The following is a 21,314-nucleotide window of genomic DNA, read 5'->3' as shown; positions in this document are numbered from 1 at the left end:
CTCGATCCAGGTGCCTGCGTGTGCCCATGAGGCGAGCACGGTGAGCTGGAAGTGCTGTGGAGATAAATTATGCAATGCATTCAAAAGTTCTCCAAGCTCGACTGCCATGAGATTTGACGAAAGCTGTGCTGGAACCCGTCAAGCTGTGCAGAGACAGTCCTGCCTGCCTGCAATCTGAAGCTTGCGGCCAGCGGGGCCTGGCGGACCATGGGCCCAGCACAACCTCGCATCGAGGGCGGCAGAGTGTGCAGCAACGAACACACACACCCTGCGTGGCCTGCAGCTCTGATGCAAGCTGATGCTAGTTTAACACACACACACCCACACCCACCCACAAAGGAAGACAACTTTACATCACCTCTTCTCATCTGTGGCAGACTGACGATTTTAAGACCTCACAGCAAATCTAGTCTCCAGTACTGATCTTTCATCTGGAACCATCATCTGCTGCTCTCCACAGAGACGTGACTGATTAGATTAAAGGCTTTATCCATGTTTTCTTGCTTTATTGTCACATCAGACCAATTGATTTCCAGAATGGGTGAGACGGGCGAGTACATGGACAGTACATGGAGCAAAACCATTGGCACAGAGAGTGCAATCCAACTGAGGATCAATTACACCTCTCTAGTCATGTACAGAGCAGTGTGTGTGTTCATATTATAGTATTACACAGACACACACACGAAATGTGTGTGGAAAACTACTGACTGGTTGTATACACAGCCACAGCAAAAAGTAACAATATAAACTATTCCCATGGTTTTCAAGACCAGGAAACAACAAAAACCACACACAAAACATTACTGCTGTTTGACTTAGAAACAGCAAGCAGAGAAAACGTATGTGAAATGGCAAGACTCACCTTCTTTTGGTACCACACCACGGCATCGCGCACTTTGGAAGCCATTTACATAGCAGGGGTCACCGCATGGGTCATTTTAAGCTGCAAACAGAGAAGGGGAGAATCAGTCAGCATGCTGGAGAGTCTGGCTGGCAACAAGCACGCACACCCAGCTGCTACCTGCAGGGTGGGCGTGGCCGGCCTGGCATCACACCAGAACTCGTCAACAGTGGGCGGACACTCGGACTGGGGGAGGAGCCCATTAAGAGTCCGAAAGCCTCACTTGGAATTTGTGCTCCTTTTAGTTTGGCTTGGCAGAGAAAGCCTTGTTATGCACTTGGCAGAGAGCCACTATCAGCATGCTAATTCACATTCTCTGCCTGCTACACACAGATATGAGCACAGAGCGAAATGGAAAGCAAAAGAGGGAGACGGATAGATAAATGCTAGAGAGAGACAGTGTCCTTTAAACATCCCCAAAATATCATAAAGGGTGTTAAGAGTATAGACACTAAAAGGGTGGTCTGCGTGGCTGGGGGTGAGTGCATATGTACATGTGTGAAAGGTCTGCTTGAGAACATGAACCGCTAGTTCTTACAGGAAGCGCAAGCTAGTAAAAATAGACTCTCTCTCTCTCCCTCTCGCTCGCTCTCTCTCTCTCGCTCTCTCAGCTCCTGCTCCAAAGGACATGAAAGCACACACTGCAGTGATGTATCTACAGTGTGCAGGAGCTTAAAAGACTCCTGTGCCAGTTTGCCCTCTGCTCCTGCCAGGGTCACACGTCAGTATGACCAGGTCTTTGGGAACACGGCGAGACGTAACGAGCACTCTGACTGTGCTACAGCAAGCAGAGATAAATAAACGCCTGTGGATTGTTCACACTGGGACGCCATTCGGCCGCTCTACACAGGAGTCGTGCCCGAAAGCCACAAGCCCTCGTCACCGGCTGGCCCAAACCTACGCGCCAGCCAGGAGGGGGTGGGGCCAAAACCCGATGGACATTCATGGCCAGAGCAGCTGACACTCGCTGTACCCCTCCTGGAGCAGTTTTGAAGTGCTTGGCTGGAACCTAACAGGACTGACTTCAGATCAGCACTTGCTATTTTAAGACGTCTGCAGCGAGGCTGATTTAGCAGCGCGCCAACTCCTTCTTTTGAAGTGACAGGTTTTGACAGCATATGGCCCAGCCTTGGGGGAGCTCCAATGTCATCTCGCATGCGCGCACACGCACACATGAAATACTGCACTCTATTTTTAGCAGCAGGAAATGTTTTCATTTGTTCTTTTTTATTTGAGAGGAAGAACGCTTTGAAAGACTTTGAGCTTCCACACAGACACAGACCAGCTGGTCATGACATGAAAGGAACAGGGGTTTTGTGCACCTGTGTTTCTTGCCAATGTTGAGAAATTTCCATTACCACGATGATACCAAAGCCAGTGGAGTGTCTTGCTCACCCTCAGGCTACGCTGATGTGTGTCTAGTCTCTCTAGACGAGCCCTTTACACTCACATCCATTGTGCAGTTCAAGGTGTAATTACCAAAACTCAAAACAGCTTGCATAATTAGGGAGGAAATACACACCTCCATTTTGACCTGTGTTCAGCTACCACACACACACACACACACACACACACACACACACACACACACACACACACACACACACACACACACGACCTCCTCTGCCTCATTCAAGTTATACGCATGAAATAATTGTTTAATACAAACACGCACAATTATTAATAAATTGTTTGTACTACTGGCTTCTAGAATGCTAATATCTCATAAGGTTGCATTAAGCAAATAAGTACTGAATTTTTCCTGAAGCCCTTTTTCTCTGAACTCATAAAAATCAACAGCGAATCAGGGCCTGGATGTGATCTACTAAACCCAGGCAACGCGGGTCAGGATAGCAGCCACTGACCGGGAGCCGCCGCGTGGCGAGCGTGCACGAGGCACACTCACCTACACGCCAACCAGTTCCTGCTCATAAGGCACAGCCTGCAGCTGTGTGAAACTCACACCCCTACACATGCACGCAAGGCCACAGCAACGGCAGCACGTCCTTGCGGGCTGTGCCGGGCCCGTCATTTCCCCGCGCGGTTTGAACGAACGGCAGCATGAAACAGCTGAAACAATGGGATTTATACAGAGTCCCATCAGAGCAACAGAGGCAGCTGTGATCAGCAGCAGAGCCAGGAAGCTCATTACAGCTCATTCGCCCGTGCTTTCGGTCTCTCTCTGGAACGCTCACACACACTCGTCATTGTGAGCTTTTAATAAACAACAAACATCAAAGTTCTACCGACTTACTGCAGGATTTCAAGTCCTGGGGGCCAGTGCTGTCCTTTGTAGTCTGCTGGAGTTCCTGCAGCTGACAGGATTTGAGCCCCGCCCCCCGCGCCCCCCCCGCCGTGCACATGGACCACGCAGTTCAGCCGCACTGACGGTAGAGAGCTACACACCATCTTCTGCCCTACCCGTCTCCACTACATGTGCTTACAATGGGAAGCTACTCATTATATGGTTTCTATAATCTTTATAATATATATATGTGCACATGTGCACAGAGAAATCATACCAGACAAGGGATTACTGTAATCCCTAAATGAAGAGACGTGATCATTGCCAGTGAAGTAGACTGTCTGGCGCACACTGTGACTCATTTTCATTATAAAGATCTGGAGCAATTGGGTGGAGGAGGTTTATAAAGTTCATATCAAAACATTTCTCACTCTCCCAAACATAACCACACCCACTGGCACATTATTCAGACAGGATAAGAACATCTAAGAGGCTGAATGAGTGGAATTAGGTTTCATCCACACCATCAGCTCAGATCCACACAAGCACAATAGCAGCACCAGCAAGACGACAAGTCGCTTCAGGCAGACAGAGACTACAGTGGCCTCACTAATCGATGTGCATGCATACATACATACATACATACATACATACATACACCTGCCTGCACTCAAGCTCAACAACACCCACAAAGTCAGAGCAACACGACTAAAACTACATCCCAAAGGTGGGTGGGGGTTAGGCGGGTGTCAGGAGGGGGGCAGCTTCAGCAGGCTCAAAATACCCCCCCCCCCCCAAACACCACCTGCCTCTCCGTCTCTGCCCCCATTCTTAGCCCCTCGGTGTGCTACAGCAGGCTAGCGAGCTTTGCCCCGGGCCCTCTCACCTCCCCGACAGTGGGGCCAGACGGCTCCAGGACAGAGGAACACATGAATGACTTCATCCCCTCTGTCTCCTGCTGCTGTTGAAAGCTGCCAAAGACAGCTGCGGGGGAGCAAGTGAAGAGAGGCGGGGTGAGCGGAGGAGAGGCGGGGCAACTCTGCATCTGAATAAGTGTCGAACCGTTGGTGCAAAAGCATCGGCACTTTACTGCGATCAGAGCGCTAGGCTGCGGCTTTGAACAAGCAGTGAAAGATCGGTTTAAATGGTAAGGCCACGTTAGAAAGGGGAAAGGCTATACAGGCGATACAAGCTGCTGAGCCATCGGCAGGCACAGGTGTTCCGTGTACGTGAGCGGCGAGCAAGCAAGACACATGGAGGGAGAGTGAGGCATGGGGGACTGCGAGTGAGAGGGACAAGAGTGAGCAAGAGAAAGAGAATGAAAGGAAGAGAGACCCACCACAGTCTGTTTATTTGACCTCAGGGAAGGGGATCAGGGTTAATCTAATGTGGTGTATGTACAGACCTCGACTGGGTTCCATCAAATTCCACCTTAAGCACATGACCCTCACCCTCACCAGTCATGCAGATAAACTGTCAGTCACTGATCTCTGTTCCACCACAGTGTTTGCAGTCATCTGCAAGCTTCAAGAAACACTCCAGATGTTTAGAATGCAGCAGAGTAAGCCTGGAGCTTGGAACACAGGAGATTTTGTTTTGCAGTGGTACCTTTATTCAAAGTGGGACACAGACCAGATTTCCCTGCAGCGGTCTCGTTTAAAACGCCAGAGGCGGTTGTGACCTTGGCTTTTGACTTTTCAACTCAAGCTGAGCCAGAACCGAGACGACGTCAAACGTATTTCTGTTACACGCGGCAGGGTGGTCCTGCGGCGACATCAGAGTCAAACACGCCACCGCTGCCGAACCCGCACTGGAAGGTTACGAACCCGCTGGGCCCAAACCTAAAAATCGGATCGTGCTGCGTGCCTGGGTGGCACTGGTTGGACCGCCTCCCATCGCACTCTCCAGCCGCTCCCCATGGAAGAAGGACCTTCCAGCAAAGGCTTCGCCCCCTACCACCGCTCAGACTGGGGAAAAGTGGCACAACCACCTGGAGCCATCAGACCGCGGACTCATCTGAAGGTGTGGCTGCAGAAAGAGGGAGATGTTTTATATGTATTTGCTTGGTTCAAATAAGCATTGTGTGTTTGCACCCAAGCTCGTCTTGAAGCTCCCTTTAGGGCCCCAAGCGCCCTTTCCTTCCAAAAACAGCAAAGCAGTTGGTAAAAGCTACTAACGGAACTCATGATTTATGCCTGGGTTTACCTCCTCAGTCACTGTTTTGTTGCACACCCACTTAAAGCATGTGGGTGGAAAACACATGACTGGAAATACAAGATAGATAGCTAAATAAGTAAATAAAGATAGATAGATAGATAAATAAATAAATAAATATAGATAGATAGATAGATAGATAGATAGATACCCTAAGCAAAATAAACATACCACTCTTTGCTATAAAAGTCACATTATTGTACATTGAAACACACCAATATAATTGGTTTCATAATGTTCTTCAGATTTAATATAAAAAATTTTTAAAAGCTATGTGATATAGCCTAAAAGGCTGTTTGTTTAGGCTCTAGTGCCAGCATACTTACAATCTGTTAGCTTTTTCTTTATTAGTTCTGGCTCCTGAAAGCAGGAGCAGTCAGGCCATTATCAGCAGGCTCTGAGAGCGATGGGGAAACAGCCTGGAGTGAGACAGGCAAAGATTCACATTGATAGACTAAAGTGGAACAATGCTTACCTAAGAATCTCACTTGGGGGGGGGGGGGGGGGGTTGTTACTGAGTGTACTGTCAGGATTAACACCTGGGGCTGGGGGAGGGATGTGGGGGAGTGCTCGTTATATAAAAGAAGAAATAAACATTACATAAACCGGCATTCTGAGAACAGTTATGAAATGCTTTGCTGAGTGTTTCAATGGTTCTGTGGGACTCTTGTGCTATAAGCAGACGTTCGACAAGCCAGACACATCAGAGAGCCGAACCCCCCACCCCCGGTCCCAGGCTTTGACGGAGCAACCTTCAACGCAGGGATGAGTGCGGAACGACCACCACTACAGCGCTGCCACTCTGGGGGACGCGCCGCAGGGCACACACCCCCCATCCTGAGAGCGCACGGCCCGCGTGGTGCAGAGAAACCTGAGACGGCAGCGGACGGTCCATTTTTAACGAAGGAGGTTTGCTTTCAGCCCGGCAGCTTTTGCAGCGCGTGTGTGTCCGCGCACACAGCGGGAGGTGAAGGTGCCCAGCAGAGGAACGCCGAGGCCTCTGCAGAGTTGGGCCTGCGTGTTGGTGGAGGCTGGTGTTAAACCAGGTGTGGGTTTGATCATGTTTTCCATCATATGCTGTAAGGGCGATTCCCTTCACGGGCAAACATCATTGGATCTTTCCAATCAATGAGCTCTTCAAATACAGGCTGTAGTTACATAAGGTTCTTCACTGGTCTGATGGGAAAAACTGTCTACAGTAAGAAGGACAGACTCGTCCAACACCAATATTCATTGTTTTTCAGCTGTGAGGGTAATTTAAGGGTTTTACAGAGTTTATTTGTCAAACGCTTGGTTTTAGAGTTACAGACCAGGCAAAAATGACCATACATAGACGTACATGGAGCATAATTCAAGGTTGCCAAACGCTTTCGACACCAATATACGACTACCGCAAGCCACGCTAATACTTTGGGCTATTACATTCATTCTATGGTGACATCTGAGCAAACAGCAGCATGTTTGTCTGTCTTCTAATTCAACTAATTGGTCTGGGATTACTTTAATGCTACGTGCTTCACCAAGTGTAGACATAAATACAATTATGTATGTGATCACACCATGTTCTCTATAACTCGCTGTGGTTGTTCAGACGCCACCACTGACAACTCTTAATGCTCCAGTTTAAATAATTATGGATTCTTTCCTTGTCATGAGGAATATTCGTTTATCTTAGGGGAAAATGTCACATTTGTAGATGCTGACCATGTAACTAAGGGAGCTGTATCCTAGGGGTCAAACAACCCTCAAGCAAGTGACAAACACAGTAAAACCATTTAAACCAACATAATTGCTGAAAAATTATTTATTTGAGGTTTAGCCAAGGAAAAATTCCTTCAGCAAGCTAGTACCAGCATTCCAAATGTGAACATTACTATTGCATTGAACTGTTTACCAACTACATACTAAATGCAAGTAGGTTTTAAAATATTTTAGAACCCAACAGGAACTGCATTTCTGAACTTGATGGTTTTGGTTCCTTTTTTTGCCCTTTTTTTCCCCCTTCAAAATTCAGCATTGTAGCGTTTTGGTTAAATTACAGTGGATTTGATATGTTTAAGAAACTGTCCTGTCCACCCATGTTGTGAGGCACTTCACATCGGCACGGCGGTTATCCCACCACGTTTCGGAGTGTCATCCCAGCCACAGGCAGTCCCATCATAAAGCTGGCTGCAGGACCTGAGCCAGATTGCTCTGGGGCTCAGCTTTGAAACCCTTCTGCAGGCTCCTGCCCCCGGCCCAGCTTACACTGCAAGGCTGGCGCTTGCATACCGCAGGCTGGCTCCCTCACTGAAGCTGGACATAATGGCTCCCCATAATCGTGCTCCTAGAATTTGTGCGTGTTTGTATTAACTTTCCCCACATGTAAAATTAAACCGCTTCCTGATCTTCTGTTCTGCTGCTTGAAGGTATCCGGAGCCTTTCCGTGAACCATGAAGGACCTTACAAAGCAGGCACGCAAGCGCGCATGCACACGCACACGCACACAGCCTCAACCCTGTGCACCTTCAGAATACAAGAAAACAACCCACACCGAGCCCAGGAAGCCATGGCATGCTCTGAGAAGGCTCACAAGGCTATGAGGCATGTCTCGTTCATGTCTCTGATGATGAAAGCATGCACAGGACATCTCTCATGGCAGGCCAGTCTGGTCAAATCATGCGAACAGAATGGCCCGGGTGGTGAGGACCTCTTCTCCAGAGTCAAAGCCCACCGAGCGGATACAGAGCCGGATTGCAGTCCCGGCCAACGGCTCGCTCTTATTTCAGACAAAACTGACAGACACGCAGAAGGGACATGCCAAAAAGGACCCGGGCTGCCAGCCACAGCCAAGTGTGAGGTTTGCCTACGAGCAGGAGTGCTGGCTGAATGGGAGAGTGCGAGACATGGAAAAGAAAAGAACGAGAAGAAGGTTTCCAGCTCAGAGTGGGAGAGGCAGGGGAGCCCTGTGTTGTTTGATATGGTGGGGTGTCAAAAAAATAGTGCAAGCTATGCTCAGCTCAGCCAGAAACAGGCAGTAGTGTCATGTCCAGCACAGTTCACCTTCAAACACACCGATACTGCAAATCAGGCTTGAAATGTGTACTTCGGGTTGGGTGCACTGAGACCACAGGTGAACCTAACAGGATTCTAGCAGTGGTGTGGATTTGCCCCCAAAAACTTGCACCTCACACACTTCAACCCGCGGGAGTGTCAAAGGGTTCCAGAAACAGCCTGGCACAAAATAACCAAATGCTTCTAGACACACTCACACCCTGTCTCAACAGTGTCTGGAAAAACTGACATACTAGGGTGCTTAAGGAAACTGGCAGTGCCGTTCTCGACAGCGAAACGTCTCATTTCGCTGGCAAAGTCCACCACAAAAAGTCAACAAAGAGCACATTCTGCTTCGTCTCCCGTGTGGCTGAGCGGGAATGTTTCCATCCGCCGCTGGCACCGTTCCCCTCGCACTGCCCCCTCTTCCCCTGGGCGTTTTCACTTTGGCGGCGGCACACTCGCTGAGCGGACCGGCTCCACGTAGTCATTGGACAACCTTGCTCTTGAGCTCCTCTCCGTGGGGAAGCCATCGGAGGCACCGGAACGACTGCCGGCCAACCCATGCCCTGGGAAGCAGTCACAACCACCACCACCACCACCACCCGTGGCTTGCTTATGCAGGGGGAGCTGGAGCGGAATGACGTAAATGCAGGCCGCCATGCCAAGGTGAGGGGTCAAGACGGCCCACCACTCCGCAAAATTATGCCATCGAGTGTCACTGGAGTGAGACTAAAACACCCTTAGTGTTTCAGAGAACTGAACCAAAGAGAAGATGGTGTAGTGCAATTCCAAGTCCACGAATGAAAAGATGAGTGACAAACACACACACTGTTTAGTGAGGTAGGGACAGAGATGAACAAGGGTTTTTCTGCCACAGCACCTGTATTTTTTTTTAAAGGAAACATTCCCACAGCATGTCACTAACCCTAAACACAAAGTATCACTTCAAACATGGTCAACAGAGCTCGTGATGGCCTGCTAATAGATAAATATAATCTTGATGGAATTTGAATTTTTTTCTCTCCTGGGAGCACAGCTGGGCTTCGGTCAGACACACAGACCATGAGAAAGTAACAATAAAGGACACAGAGCCAGTGAGGCAAATATCGAAATCTGACAGCTGAACACTGGCTAATTGGCCAGACATGAGGTGACGCTGCTCTATAAACGCCACCACATCAGTGTTTTTGAACGCTAGCCAGCCTAACGACCTCAGAAAGGCCTTCTGGTGAGTTTTTCCATTTCTGCTCCAAGTTCTTTATGCCAGTCAGCGGCAAACTCCCCACAGCTATAGAATTTGGCGTCTTGAGGTGTGCACGGGGTCACATAAGGATGAAAACCGGGTGGCCACACAGAGAGCACATCCACAGCTCTGCATTCTGCTTCGAGTAAATGCTGCCCTGTGAGAGCAGGGGGAAGACCGGGAGACGGGGGGGAGTATGGCAGGCACTGCAGGAAATGGGTGTACCACACCAGAGGGTCTTATCAGAGTGCACCAGCTTACAGAGGTGGGATGCTGGGATGCTTCTATGCCAATACGTCCATTCTAAAACCCTTACTCCGTCACTGGAGACCTGTAACTCCTAAAAGTCCTTTTGCTTTACCCGTAATAAGCATAGGTTAGGTATCATTTTCACTTCTTGATGACACTTATCACGATAAATCAACGTTATGAAGTTATAGCCTACAGCTGGACAGGTAGAGGGTTAGCTAGCTAGCTAGCTAGCATACATACTGACACTCGACAAGACAGACTTTGATAAAAACACTTTGGGGATATATATATATATATATTAGTGATGAGCCAGCGATCTAATTAGCTGTGAATTTGCCAAATTATCTAAGGTCTGTCTATATAAGAAGTAGAGTTGCGCTAAAATGTTAACTAGCTAGATAATCAATTATCTTATCACGACCGCCGAGGCAAATGTTAAAACGTTGACATTTGGTTACAACCAAAGCGCGTTAGCCACCTAACCGAGCCTAGCTACCGCTAGCTTTGTTTAGAGCGACGAGTGGGTATCCTTCGGTTCATCAGAATAAAACACAGCAGAATAAAACTGCACCCCCTCTTTCACTCAGAAGTGTCGAGAAGGCAGCTAGCAAACTAGTGAATAAAGGGACAAGAAAACCTTAATCTGAACCGCGTTTATAATTCAGATTTAAGGAATAGCTAGGCTAACTAACGCTAGCTACTAAACCCTCAGTAGCCACCAAGCAGAGTGTCTGTATCTGAAAGCCCAAAGCACTCTTCCAGCTAGCTGGCTTTCCAGAGTTGCTAACGGAAAAACTGAATCTCAAAAAAAGAAGAAAGAGAGCGATAATCCCCCCCCACCCCATCTTACCTCTGTGAACAGCTTTACGTTGACCTTCAAATCTATCACATGTAAAAGGGTTTTCCGCTATACCACAGTATGAAAAGATGCTAGCTCCCATGCACGGTTACGGTTGAGTGATTTGATTTCTTTTACTGACCTCCAGTCTGTTTACTGTATAATTACAACCAGCTTCAGTCGAGGTCAATACATACCACCATGTGTGTTATATACGCGCAGATTTAGGCAATTTTGCGTTACTGAGCAAACGCTCGATAGCTCTATCTAGATACTAAAAAAATACATACTTGTAAACCAGGAACCAATTACAAGTCATTGTTCTTGAACGTTTACAAACGTGAGTAAAATGCCTTAAATACGGGATAAAAATAAGCAAGACTTCAGCTGAAATACCTTGAAAGATTGTACGTTGTCGCCATCGTGTGGTCACGTGTTCATCTTTTGCGATATTTATTTTTTAGACTGTTTGGATTAAGTAGTTAGCTAATTAAATAGCAAGATAGCTAACCTACTTATGTCTCAATTGCGCTACATATAATAGACAAATAAGTAAAATATATTGGCCAAAAAAAAAAAAAAAGTTTTTTAAACATAACGGTAAGTGATGAGACGGAACAAAATGTTCTTGTGCAGATATACCATTCTACGGTAATTTTTAATCCCGGAAATACAACAGCGCGGTTCACAAATCGACAGATTAAATTTTTAGTGTTGGCTTTCGTTTAACTAAAAGGTTCCAGAAACAAAGATGACAAAATACAAAATGCTCTAGTCATCAGTTGCTGCTTTTAGAGGTAGTCGCCCTTGACTGGTAGTCTTGCTAACTGCGTCACTTTGGTAAGCAAGACAACATATTTATATCAACTGAAAATTCAGCTAGCCAGCCTGGCACTATAGCTAGCAGAGTTTATAAATTCATGCTCGACAAGATACGGATAGACGGCAATATACTACAAATAGTTAGCTAGCTAGTAAAGATGGCTACCTTCTTTCTTCACATACGCGGTATATCTTAAATATAGCCAACAGTTGAAGCTATCTAGCTGGGTAGTTAACGAACGTCCTTTATAATCGTTGGTTGGTCATTAAAACCGTTATGCCACTGCGACACCCTGAATTGCTGGTTTGCGTCATAGAAAATTTTAGGAAACTACTAATGTATAACCTGAATGTATTAGCTGGTTTGCCTTTTTATTTGAATACTTGTGTGCCTTACAGGGGTGTTTGAGGGAAGATGTCCTTAGCTCAGCGCGTTCTGCTCACGTGGCTCTTCACACTAGTCTTCCTCATAATGCTGGTCCTGAAGCTGGATGGAAAGGTTAACTGGAACTGGTTTCTCATATTCCTCCCAATGTGGATCTTTGACAGCATCCTCCTCCTCATGCTGGGGGTGAAGATGGCAGGCCGCTGTCGGGCAGGTCACGATTTGCGACAGGGGGCTCCTGGCTTGCGCAGGAAAGTCTGGTACCTGTTGGCTCTGCTGCTTAAGCTGGGTTTCTGTCTGACACTCTGTGCCCGGCTGGAGCAGCTCACTGACCTCCGCCTGGTGTACGTCTGCATCCCACTGTGGACCGTGCTGACAGGAGCCATGGTGGAGCTGGGTGCTAACATCTTCCCTCAGCACAGAGACTGAATGTCAGTGCCCAAGTCTGGAGGATTTAACACAAACATTCCACAAGAGAAGCTGTACTTGATGGTGGTGTGAATAAGTGCACAAGTGCAGTAAAAGATTAAAAACACATTCATTTGAGGAATGTTTCACTTCCTGCTAACACATTTTAAGTGCCAGACCAGTGTTTCTGAATATCTGTAGATGCTTTGATACACATTAAAGGCTAAATATGACAGATGAGACAGGTCTCAGAGATGAGACATGACTGACTTTGAGAGACCTTTTTCTTATTTCTCAAGACAGTCATTGATATCATATTTGTATACTTGTCCCAGACATTTCCAGTTCCACAGTGTCTGTCTGACTCAGGATGCATGAATCATGGAGGCAAGAAAAATCTTGGTGTCAAGTCTGTGTCTGACAGGCCAGAGCAAATTGACAGGCTTGAATCTGAAACTCAGTTCATTCCCTTGCCCCAAATAACATGGCTTGTTTGATAGCCTTGACTGTCTTTGTCATCTGGAAATTGATAATGTGTGAGTCTGATTGCAATCTGAAGATCCTTGGAGCCAGTGCTAGGTGGTTTAATCACTAGAAGTATCTGGGGTCTGTGTGCGTATTCTCAAACGGAATTGAATGGTTATGGTCTGTTACTCTAGGTTATCTAACTGAAATTATGTGGAAAATACAAGAAACACATTTGAAAACTTTGCCAATGCACATAATTGTATCTTATAGGACTTTTGCTAATCTTGCTGTCAATTAAGTGACTGCAGTGCTACGATAGTACATCAGGCAGAAACGATACTAGCTTTGTGACACTGGAGACTACAAATCATATAACTGCAAAGCTACCAGGAAGTACTAACTAGAGCCCCTTGCCGACTCCATAGGCTTCAAGCAATTATTCTAAAGTTGACCTCAACAACATATTCACATTGCACAAACTGATATCGGGGAGTTGTGTCTAATTGCCAAAATGTTGAAGGATTCTTTTATGATTTTGGTACAATAGCACTACAAGACTGCATTTACACACACATGGTTATCAGACTTTTTTGTAAACTGAGATCCAATTTTGGTGAAACTTAAATTTTCAGCTTCATTTTAGATATTTGGACTATTGGAACCAGTTGACTAAGATTTTAGTGGGGTTTTTTTTGTTTGTTTGTTTGTTTTTAATCAAATGGTTTTAAGAGTGAATTTTGTGAATTATAAAATACTCTGTGTGACATGTTCAAAGATCACTTATGATGTTTTGAAGAAGCTTTCTTTTGGACCCTCATTAGGCTATCCATGTATGGAGTTGTCATTTCATCATTTTTTGCACAACTTTTTTTTATTCTTTTAAAGCGTATGCACTTTCTAACTTATTCTGCGTTATTTGCAATAGTTAATGTTCCATGAATAAATATCCACGTTCATAAACCCAGTCATGTTTTTGTTCTGTATCCTGGGCTTGATTCAAATTTTAAAAGGAAGCCTTCCAAAGCCACTTCCACTTGGGATGCAGTTCAAGTAATGTAGAGCACTAAATAATGCTTTTAAATTTTAAATAATTCAAAATGTAAAAATTCTCTGTAAAAGGAGTTACCAAATGGAAAAAAGAAAGTGAAGAGGTAATTATTTTTCAGAATGGAAGTTAGTGTTGAAGGCAGAAACAAAATTCCCTAATGTGTATATTTATCCAGATAGACAAGACAGTGTTGAATCGTTCATGTAGGTATGTGATCGCGTCAAAGCTCATGCTCTAGAAAATGAGTCCTATGGGAGTGTAATATGTCCATATTGATCATCAATAAAATTAAAATCAAGAGGAAAAATATTGCTTAAATGAAGGACAAATGCCACCCATATTAGCCTTGAATCTTCAAGTATTGTTTACATTTGATCAGTGTTAAAGCTATGAGTTTGGAGATTATCCATATTGAAACTAGCAACAACATACTATGTCAACATTATAGGTTAAACAAAGACTTTTGACCAGGAAGGAGTTTATCAAGCCCAGAAAGCAGACATGCAATTGAACAATCCAGGCAGCTAAGCAGTTCACTCTCACCTGACCCAGCAAATGAAGCTCCAGATTATTCCCTATTGAGGTCAGTCAGCCATGTGAAGGAAAACAAAACCACAATTTGTATTGGGAACCACTGCTGTAATGGTCTCAATCTGCACTGGCTCAGGTAAAATCACAGAGTCCTCCTAAAAAAGAGGTTATTGTACCACAAAAGAACAAACCAAATACCTGAGAATCTAAAATATTATACCATGACTAAAAGCAGAAATACAATAAACAGTATGTATTTAATTATTACATGGGATTCTGAGGTTAATTATATACAAAAAGGTATGCTTTCAGTGTATTGAACAACTAGTAATAAATGTGTTCAAGCGCACAAAAATAAATCTTAGATTTAAGCAAGCACACATTTAAAATCTGTTTTACAAAACAAAATATCAAGCATTTTAATGCAAGACAAGGATGTGCAAACTACCACCCTGCATTGCTGAACACTATCTATTACATAGCTCCCTGCTGAGTATTTCTAGTATAGCAGGCCTAATGATATCTACATTTTCAGCTACCAGCATACCAGGACAATCATAGTCCAGTGGCCATATTGCATAACATAACCTCTCTCTCTCACACACACACACACACACACACACACACACACACAGATGTGAGTTAATTCAGGTCCAGACACATCGAGTGTGGCCAAGATGGCTCATTACTTATCTAACTACAAAATCAATATAAAGTGCATTCAAGATGAGGAGGGGCAAAGGAATGGTTCTTTTGCCCTCTTTGAACTACCAACCGTACAAAAGCAAAATTTATCTTAATATAAAATGGGAAGTCTGACAGGAACAAAATGATGAAACACAAATGTGCAGTGATCCTATGCTTTTAATCTTCATTCATCTCCAAACATAGTTGTCTTAAGTTCTACACAGGGTAACCATGGAAACGTTTCTGGATTATTCATGACAGTGGAAGCGTGTTGGTAAGTCCAGGAGCCTACCTTACACCGAGTCAATCTGAATTATGCACATGATCATTCAGTGTAGCCCTTGTTTACATGACAACGATCCAAGATCAAGAACTTTTATTACGAGGTTCTTAATTAGATATAAATCAAACTACACATTTTCTTAGAAAAATGTTATATACACTACAGTGCTGACAATAAAAATGAAACAAAGAAAATAAAACAACAACAAAAAAAAAAACCAAACAAAAAACCTTGATATAAATAAGCTCTATGGAAAAGCTTGGAGTCATTAAAAGAATTCTGTCTCATCTCATCTTAAAAATATATATGTTCATGTCAGCTCTAATAATGACTATAGCCTACAACTTAAAAATATATATTATTTAAGGACCTGTATGTGTGGTTGTCTTTTTTTCTCTCTCTGACCTGCAGGGTAGCAGTGCAGCTGGCCCTAAGTGCTTCGAGAGTTCACAGTTAGAGGCACTGAGGAATGTCGCGCGCTACATTGGCTATTCGACTGCTAACAGGAGAGGGAGCTGCACTTGGCCACGCTGCTTCCTTCTACCACGCAATGTTGGTGTTATGCCCATCTTTCCTTTGTTTACACCTCTTTAGATCTATACGAATTCAAAAGTCAACCTTGAAACAATGTAAGAAAAAAAGTAAGATACAACAGAAAAGTCATTTAAAAAACAGTTATGTACAAATCAGTATAAAAAGTCTTTCTGGTGTTCATGCATGAGGGGATTGAGTGAGTGGTGCGACCGAGTGTCTTGTGGTGTGACAGCGGGCATTGGGTGGAGAGAGTCCTGGGCTCTGTCTGGCCAAGGTGGGGGTGGAGGTGGGGATGGTTGCTGCTGTTGAGACTGGTGCAGAACAGCCTGGGGCAGAACAGACTTGGGCAGAATTTGTGTCTGGGGAGGAGCAGTCCGACTCTCTGAATGTCCAGAGCTGGCTTTGGGATTGAGGGAATGTGTGTGTTTGGGTGCTGGGGTAGTGTGTGAGGGCTTGGTTGTGTTTGTGGGGTATGGGTGTTTGGTTGGCATTGTGGCAGAATTAGTGGACTTGGGTGCAGCAGATGAGTGGCTGTGTTTGGATGTGGAGCTGGAGTGCATGTGTTTGGCTGGTGTAGGTGTGTGTGTGTGTTTGGTTGGGGTAGAAGGATGTGCATGTTTGGTAGGAGTAGAGGGATGTGGGTGTTTGGTTGGCGCAGTGCTCAGGCTTGGTGTCGGTTTGGGCATGGGAGAGTGTGTGGGAGCGCTTAGACATTCCGCATGTTGGTGTGCTTTGGGTCGGCTGTCTGACACATCGGCTGGCGGTGCCGCACCGGAGCAGCTGCGAGCGTAGCTGGCAGCTTTGGTCGTCCACTCTGGGACAGGCTCCACCTCCTCCACCTTGATCTGGGGCACGGGGGGTGTGTCTCTGAGCTGCCTGGTGTCTGCAGTGGGGGGTGGATTCACGGGGGTGATCAGAGTCTCGCAGGGGGGCTCCTGCTTGATGGAGGGAGAGACGGGCGCCGGGGGCTTCCTGTCCTCCTCCTCGGCCTCCTCTAGCTTCTCCTCTGCGTGGTACTGCTTCAAGCGGACGTGCCAGGCCAGGCTGCAGACGGCGGACACAGTCTTGAACTGGTGCACCACATTGCGGGGGATGTAGTAGATGTCGTTGTCATACAACTGGATTCGAGCATAGCGGATCCCCTCCCTCCTCAGCTGATTCAGCTTAGCGTCGTCCATCCACTGCACACACTGGACCACACAGAGCCATGCAGTTACAGTCACTATAGTGCCATTACACAGCACACATCACTCAACGCTATGTACACACAATGGTCATTCACCATCAGTGGCCTTGTTATAGGCCCACTGACTCTCTAACAGTAATGCCCTATCATACCTTACAGTACCTTATAGCCTTATCCTTTGAAGTTGCATTCAACGCGTTTTTTGGCACCATATTTGTACTCAATAGGCAGCTGGCTAACTGAGTCAGTGCTCTGTGTAAGATGCCCCAGCTCTCTTTATTGGTCTCTTTTATGATGGGCCTGGTTTTGTTCAAAGGACAGGTCTTCACTGAACTTTTTCATTATGCATTTCAAAATGCATTTCTGTTGTTTGTGCAAACATTTACAGATATGCCATGAAGAGAGTGGGCCCATTATTAGCCAAAGACGATGGGCCTTATAATGCTAAGAGCCTATTTGTTCTCTACTGAGATGATGAAAAAAGCAGTCTTTGGGTAAAATGAACAACTTTCCGGCTCTCAGAAATTAGTTTAAAAAAACATTAAGAGCTGCTAACACCCAGAACTAGAAAACAAAAGTTGCTCTTATGATGTGACACAAGACCTGCACCACAATACGGTTTGATATGATATTAGATTAAAAAACCAAATAAACAAGCAAGGCAGTGCATGATTCAGACAGGAGGTCAAGGGTCAGACAGACAAGAGAATACCTGTCACAACCGGCAATGTTACTATGTCATGCTTTACAATGAAGGATGTTCCCTGGACAGTGAATGTTAATACCAACATAAATTAGGTTAATTTGGCACTGTAAATAAAGTCAGTATGAATGATTAACGCAGGTTAATCTTCTATAGGTCCAATAGCGTTACATATGATACAGACCAAATACAAAAGCACATCACACTTCAAACTTCACACATGTAAATGCTGGCATACATGGGCTGTATTATTATATACATGCAGTTATATTATATACACAAAACAGTACAAGTATATTCTCCATCAGTTCACTTCTGAGTACAAATGTGGTGTTGCAGATGCTTGGATTATTACAGCTATAAAAAGCATGACAATCTTTTACAATAGATGTACCTAAAGAAGTGGCCAGTAAGTATAAATGTACTGGCATGCACACTCAAGACTCCCATTTTATGAAGCTAAGAGAATAAACATCTTGGTTTGATTTGTGACTGAATCACCACCAGATACCCTAAGTGTACACTAAACCTGTTTAGTCTGACAGGCTCAACTATTGCCAGTTCTTTAAACAGAATGTAAGTATATGTGCTGTGTTGGTTTGGATACTCATTCCATAGCTGCTGTTTAAACCTTACGCAAACAACAGTCCATCTGGGCCAACAAGAGAGGCTAAGTGACCAGGTACTTCCCTGGGCTTTTAGCATAATAGAGTACAGTAAAACAGTTCTCCATCGATCCAGCAGAGGTCAGTGTTAACATCTAAAAGGTCTCTTGTGAGGGCCTCATGGAATAAAGAATGACTGCAGATCTTTTAGTTTCCATCATCCATTTAGATGTTTTGCTGAGATATCAAAGAGAGACAATGATCCCAGATCAGTATGCTTAGGCTAAGAGGATTTAGACATTAAAATGAATAGTACGCTACTGTAGCTGAATTATTTCATCTGACAGACTTTATGTTCAAACTCAGAAATAGTATGCAGAGGTGGATAAAATGCTCATAAATGACCAGCTTCATTCCAGTCTGTGGCTGCACCGTGACTTAACTTGGTTCAGAGCTGTGACTCAGCTTGCCTGGAAGCCATAAGATGGATTCCTACACATTAACTGAGCATTGAGATCAGAATAAACTGCAATGCCCACAGCGATTCACCAATGACTGTGCTTTTTACTGTAGATCTGGGAAATGGGCCCTGCACGTCGACACTTGAGACCTGAAGTTTAAGCTTACAAACTAAAGGACTTCACAGGTTCAAGTGTAAAACTCAGCATGGGTGCTCAGACGCCTGTCAGGTCAGGAGCGCTGGCAGGAACCCATGCTGCTGCAGAACCTTTTTAAGAGATGTGTGATCACAAGTAGCTTGAGAATGTGCATCACATGCATAACATCACGACTCTGATCTGTAAGCACTGTAGGCATGCGCTGTGTGAACTGTCTCATGTGCTTGAAGTAAAGAATGAGAGTCTATTAGAGTAAGGCATTGAACAGTGAACAGGAAAAACATTGGATCTCTAAGCGGCTCAGTCAAGTTAGGGTCTCTTATTGGATTCATTTCACATTAGATCCTGACAGCTTTCTAAGATATCAGGGTACTGTAAGGAATATTCATTCATCCACAGTGGATATAGGTCAAGCCTAAATGTTTTAGATCTGTGAAGGCCTCTTGTTTGCCGGTGACTTGACACTTGCTTAGAGCTTTCAGGTTTGCATTGGAGCCATGTTTTTTGGGTTAATCACAACAGAGAAACTATGTTGGTAAGCTGAGAATTCCGTATGTTTGTCTTGTCTCCATGTGTACAACTGAACTCACTAAGCCCCAAATGATGAGAGGCAAACACCACTCTGCACACAGACATGGCATGGAGTGTTGGGAATTAAGTGTGCTGCTTTTGAAAAGCGGCTCTTATTTGTTTAAGCACATGGAAACCTGATCTTGAACTAGCTAGGTCATCCCACACTGCATGCATTCCTAATGGGATACTGTGTTAATAGATCTCAGTCATAAGTGTCTGTACTAGATAGTATAGACAGTATTGACATATAAAACCCCTCAGGATATCCTCTGTTGAGTAATACTGCAAGGTATTAGCATTTTTCTGTATCATACTTCTTACATTCCACTCATAAAACAATAAAGCAAACCTTGCCTTACTTCTTGTTTTTTATTCACTAGATTTTATTTTGTTACTGGGTCCTCTGTGAAAAAAGCTCACAAGAATCCAGAAAGGAAGAAAAGTACACTGTCTGGTACTTGTTTCAAAGTACTTGTCTTAAAAAGGAAACTAACAACACAGCTAAAAAACTAAGAAACAAATATATACAACTGGCAAGTGCAATGACCCCCAACCTCCACAGACTTTACCTAGCCATTAAAAAGCATCTATTCACATCTATTCACTCTGTTGTAGGTACAACAGAGCTCAGGCTGTGCTGAACCAGTCTGAAGTACTGACACACTGCTCCTCCAGTTGGTGCATGCCACAAGATGAAGGGTGGTGTGCTGGGCTCAGTGAGAGCTCACCTGAGACAGGGGCGGCTCGTGGAGATCCAGCTGTAATCTCTGCACGACATCAGTGAAGTCTGCCGCGTGGAAGCAGACCACGTCTTTGGTAATGCGAGGTGGCTCAGCACTGTGCATGTGTACACACACACACGCACAAAAACAAAACAAACATGACATTCGTAATTCCTTAGGATGTGCTGATTTGGAAAGGTTTTTTTTTGCGTTTTAACACATTGAAACACATATAAGATCTACAGATGGGCTTAAACAGGACCCCACTCTCAAAAGAACTGAAGCTGGGTGGAATCACACAGACAGAGAAAAGAATAATATATATATATATATATATATATATATATATATATATATATATATATATATATATATTATTTTTTTTTATTTATTTTTTTTTTTTTAAATCAAAAGATGAAGCAGTGAACAATTTACCATGGGACCACGTCTCTTCATGAAGAAAAAGAACACAGCTGATAAAGAGCTTTAAACAGAATTTTTCCTTGTGGGTTTAACACTTTTGCATGGAGCTGTGTGTGTGTGTGTGTGTGTGTGTGTGTATTACTATATACGTGAACGTGTATGCATGTGTGCAACTTACCCCTCAGCACAGCGTACAGCTTTCAGCACCCCCACGGCAGCGGTTGTCCGCCTCTCGAAGCCTTGCCCGATGTGGTCGGCATGTGCACGTGTGCGGTCCTCAAACAGCATCTCGCGTGGCTCGCTTGTCCGAGGTAGGTACTGAAGGTTCTTGATTTCATTGGTTGACCTACAAGGGCATAACAGATTGGCAATGATCAAACACTACTATTTACATTCAAGTCAACAAAGAGAGAGAAGGAGGGGCATGCTGGCTTCTCTGTTCTAGTGTCATAAATTACAAACGATATGGGATATTTATTTGAAATGTTTTAACATTCCTGTTTCAGTAATTGCCATTACATGAATTAAGATATCCACAATCAATTTACAGTTTGTCATGGCTCTTTAACAAATAAAAACAAACTAGT

The 21,314-nt window shown here is 44.7% G+C and overlaps 3 protein-coding genes across 7 annotated transcripts in view; 1 reads left to right on the top strand and 2 right to left on the bottom strand.

The window, feature by feature from the left end:
* LOC113590393 (putative homeodomain transcription factor 2) overlaps positions 1-10,906 on the bottom strand; it is a 34,846-nt gene extending 23,940 nt beyond the window's left edge. For 4 of the 5 annotated variants that reach the window (XM_027030512.2, XM_027030517.2, XM_027030515.2 and 1 more), the window contains exons 1-2: positions 10,745-10,905; positions 866-946 (exon numbers count right to left, since the gene is read on the bottom strand). In XM_027030512.2, the coding sequence (XP_026886313.1) occupies positions 866-910 (45 nt within the window). In that variant the 5' untranslated portion in view covers positions 911-946; positions 10,745-10,905. Of the gene's footprint in view, positions 1-865; positions 947-10,744 lie in introns of all 5 variants that reach the window. The other variant, XM_027030513.2, reaches the window with a different exon arrangement.
* A 478-nt stretch (positions 10,907-11,384) lies between these two features.
* On the top strand, positions 11,385-13,779 carry LOC113590392 (transmembrane protein 60-like). Its single transcript, XM_027030511.2, has 2 exons — positions 11,385-11,572; positions 11,954-13,779. The coding sequence occupies exon 2, from the start codon at positions 11,970-11,972 to the stop codon at positions 12,366-12,368; it is 399 nt and encodes a 132-aa protein (XP_026886312.1). The 5' UTR covers positions 11,385-11,572; positions 11,954-11,969; the 3' UTR covers positions 12,369-13,779.
* Positions 13,780-15,240: 1,461 nt separating this feature from the next.
* LOC113590390 (lysine-specific demethylase RSBN1L-like) overlaps positions 15,241-21,314 on the bottom strand; it is a 47,613-nt gene continuing 41,539 nt past the window's right edge. The window contains exons 6-8 of the mRNA XM_035523574.1: positions 20,906-21,073; positions 20,311-20,419; positions 15,241-17,088 (exon numbers count right to left, since the gene is read on the bottom strand). Coding sequence (XP_035379467.1) covers positions 16,051-17,088; positions 20,311-20,419; positions 20,906-21,073 — 1,315 coding nt within the window. The 3' untranslated portion in view covers positions 15,241-16,050. The remainder of the gene's footprint in view (positions 17,089-20,310; positions 20,420-20,905; positions 21,074-21,314) is intronic.

The sequence above is a fragment of the Electrophorus electricus genome, chromosome 2 (assembly GCF_013358815.1).
Source record: "Electrophorus electricus isolate fEleEle1 chromosome 2, fEleEle1.pri, whole genome shotgun sequence".
Taxonomy (NCBI): Eukaryota; Metazoa; Chordata; class Actinopteri; order Gymnotiformes; family Gymnotidae; genus Electrophorus; species Electrophorus electricus.
The sequence above is the reverse complement of the archived record's forward strand: the minus strand, read 5'-3'. Positions and strand labels throughout refer to the sequence as shown.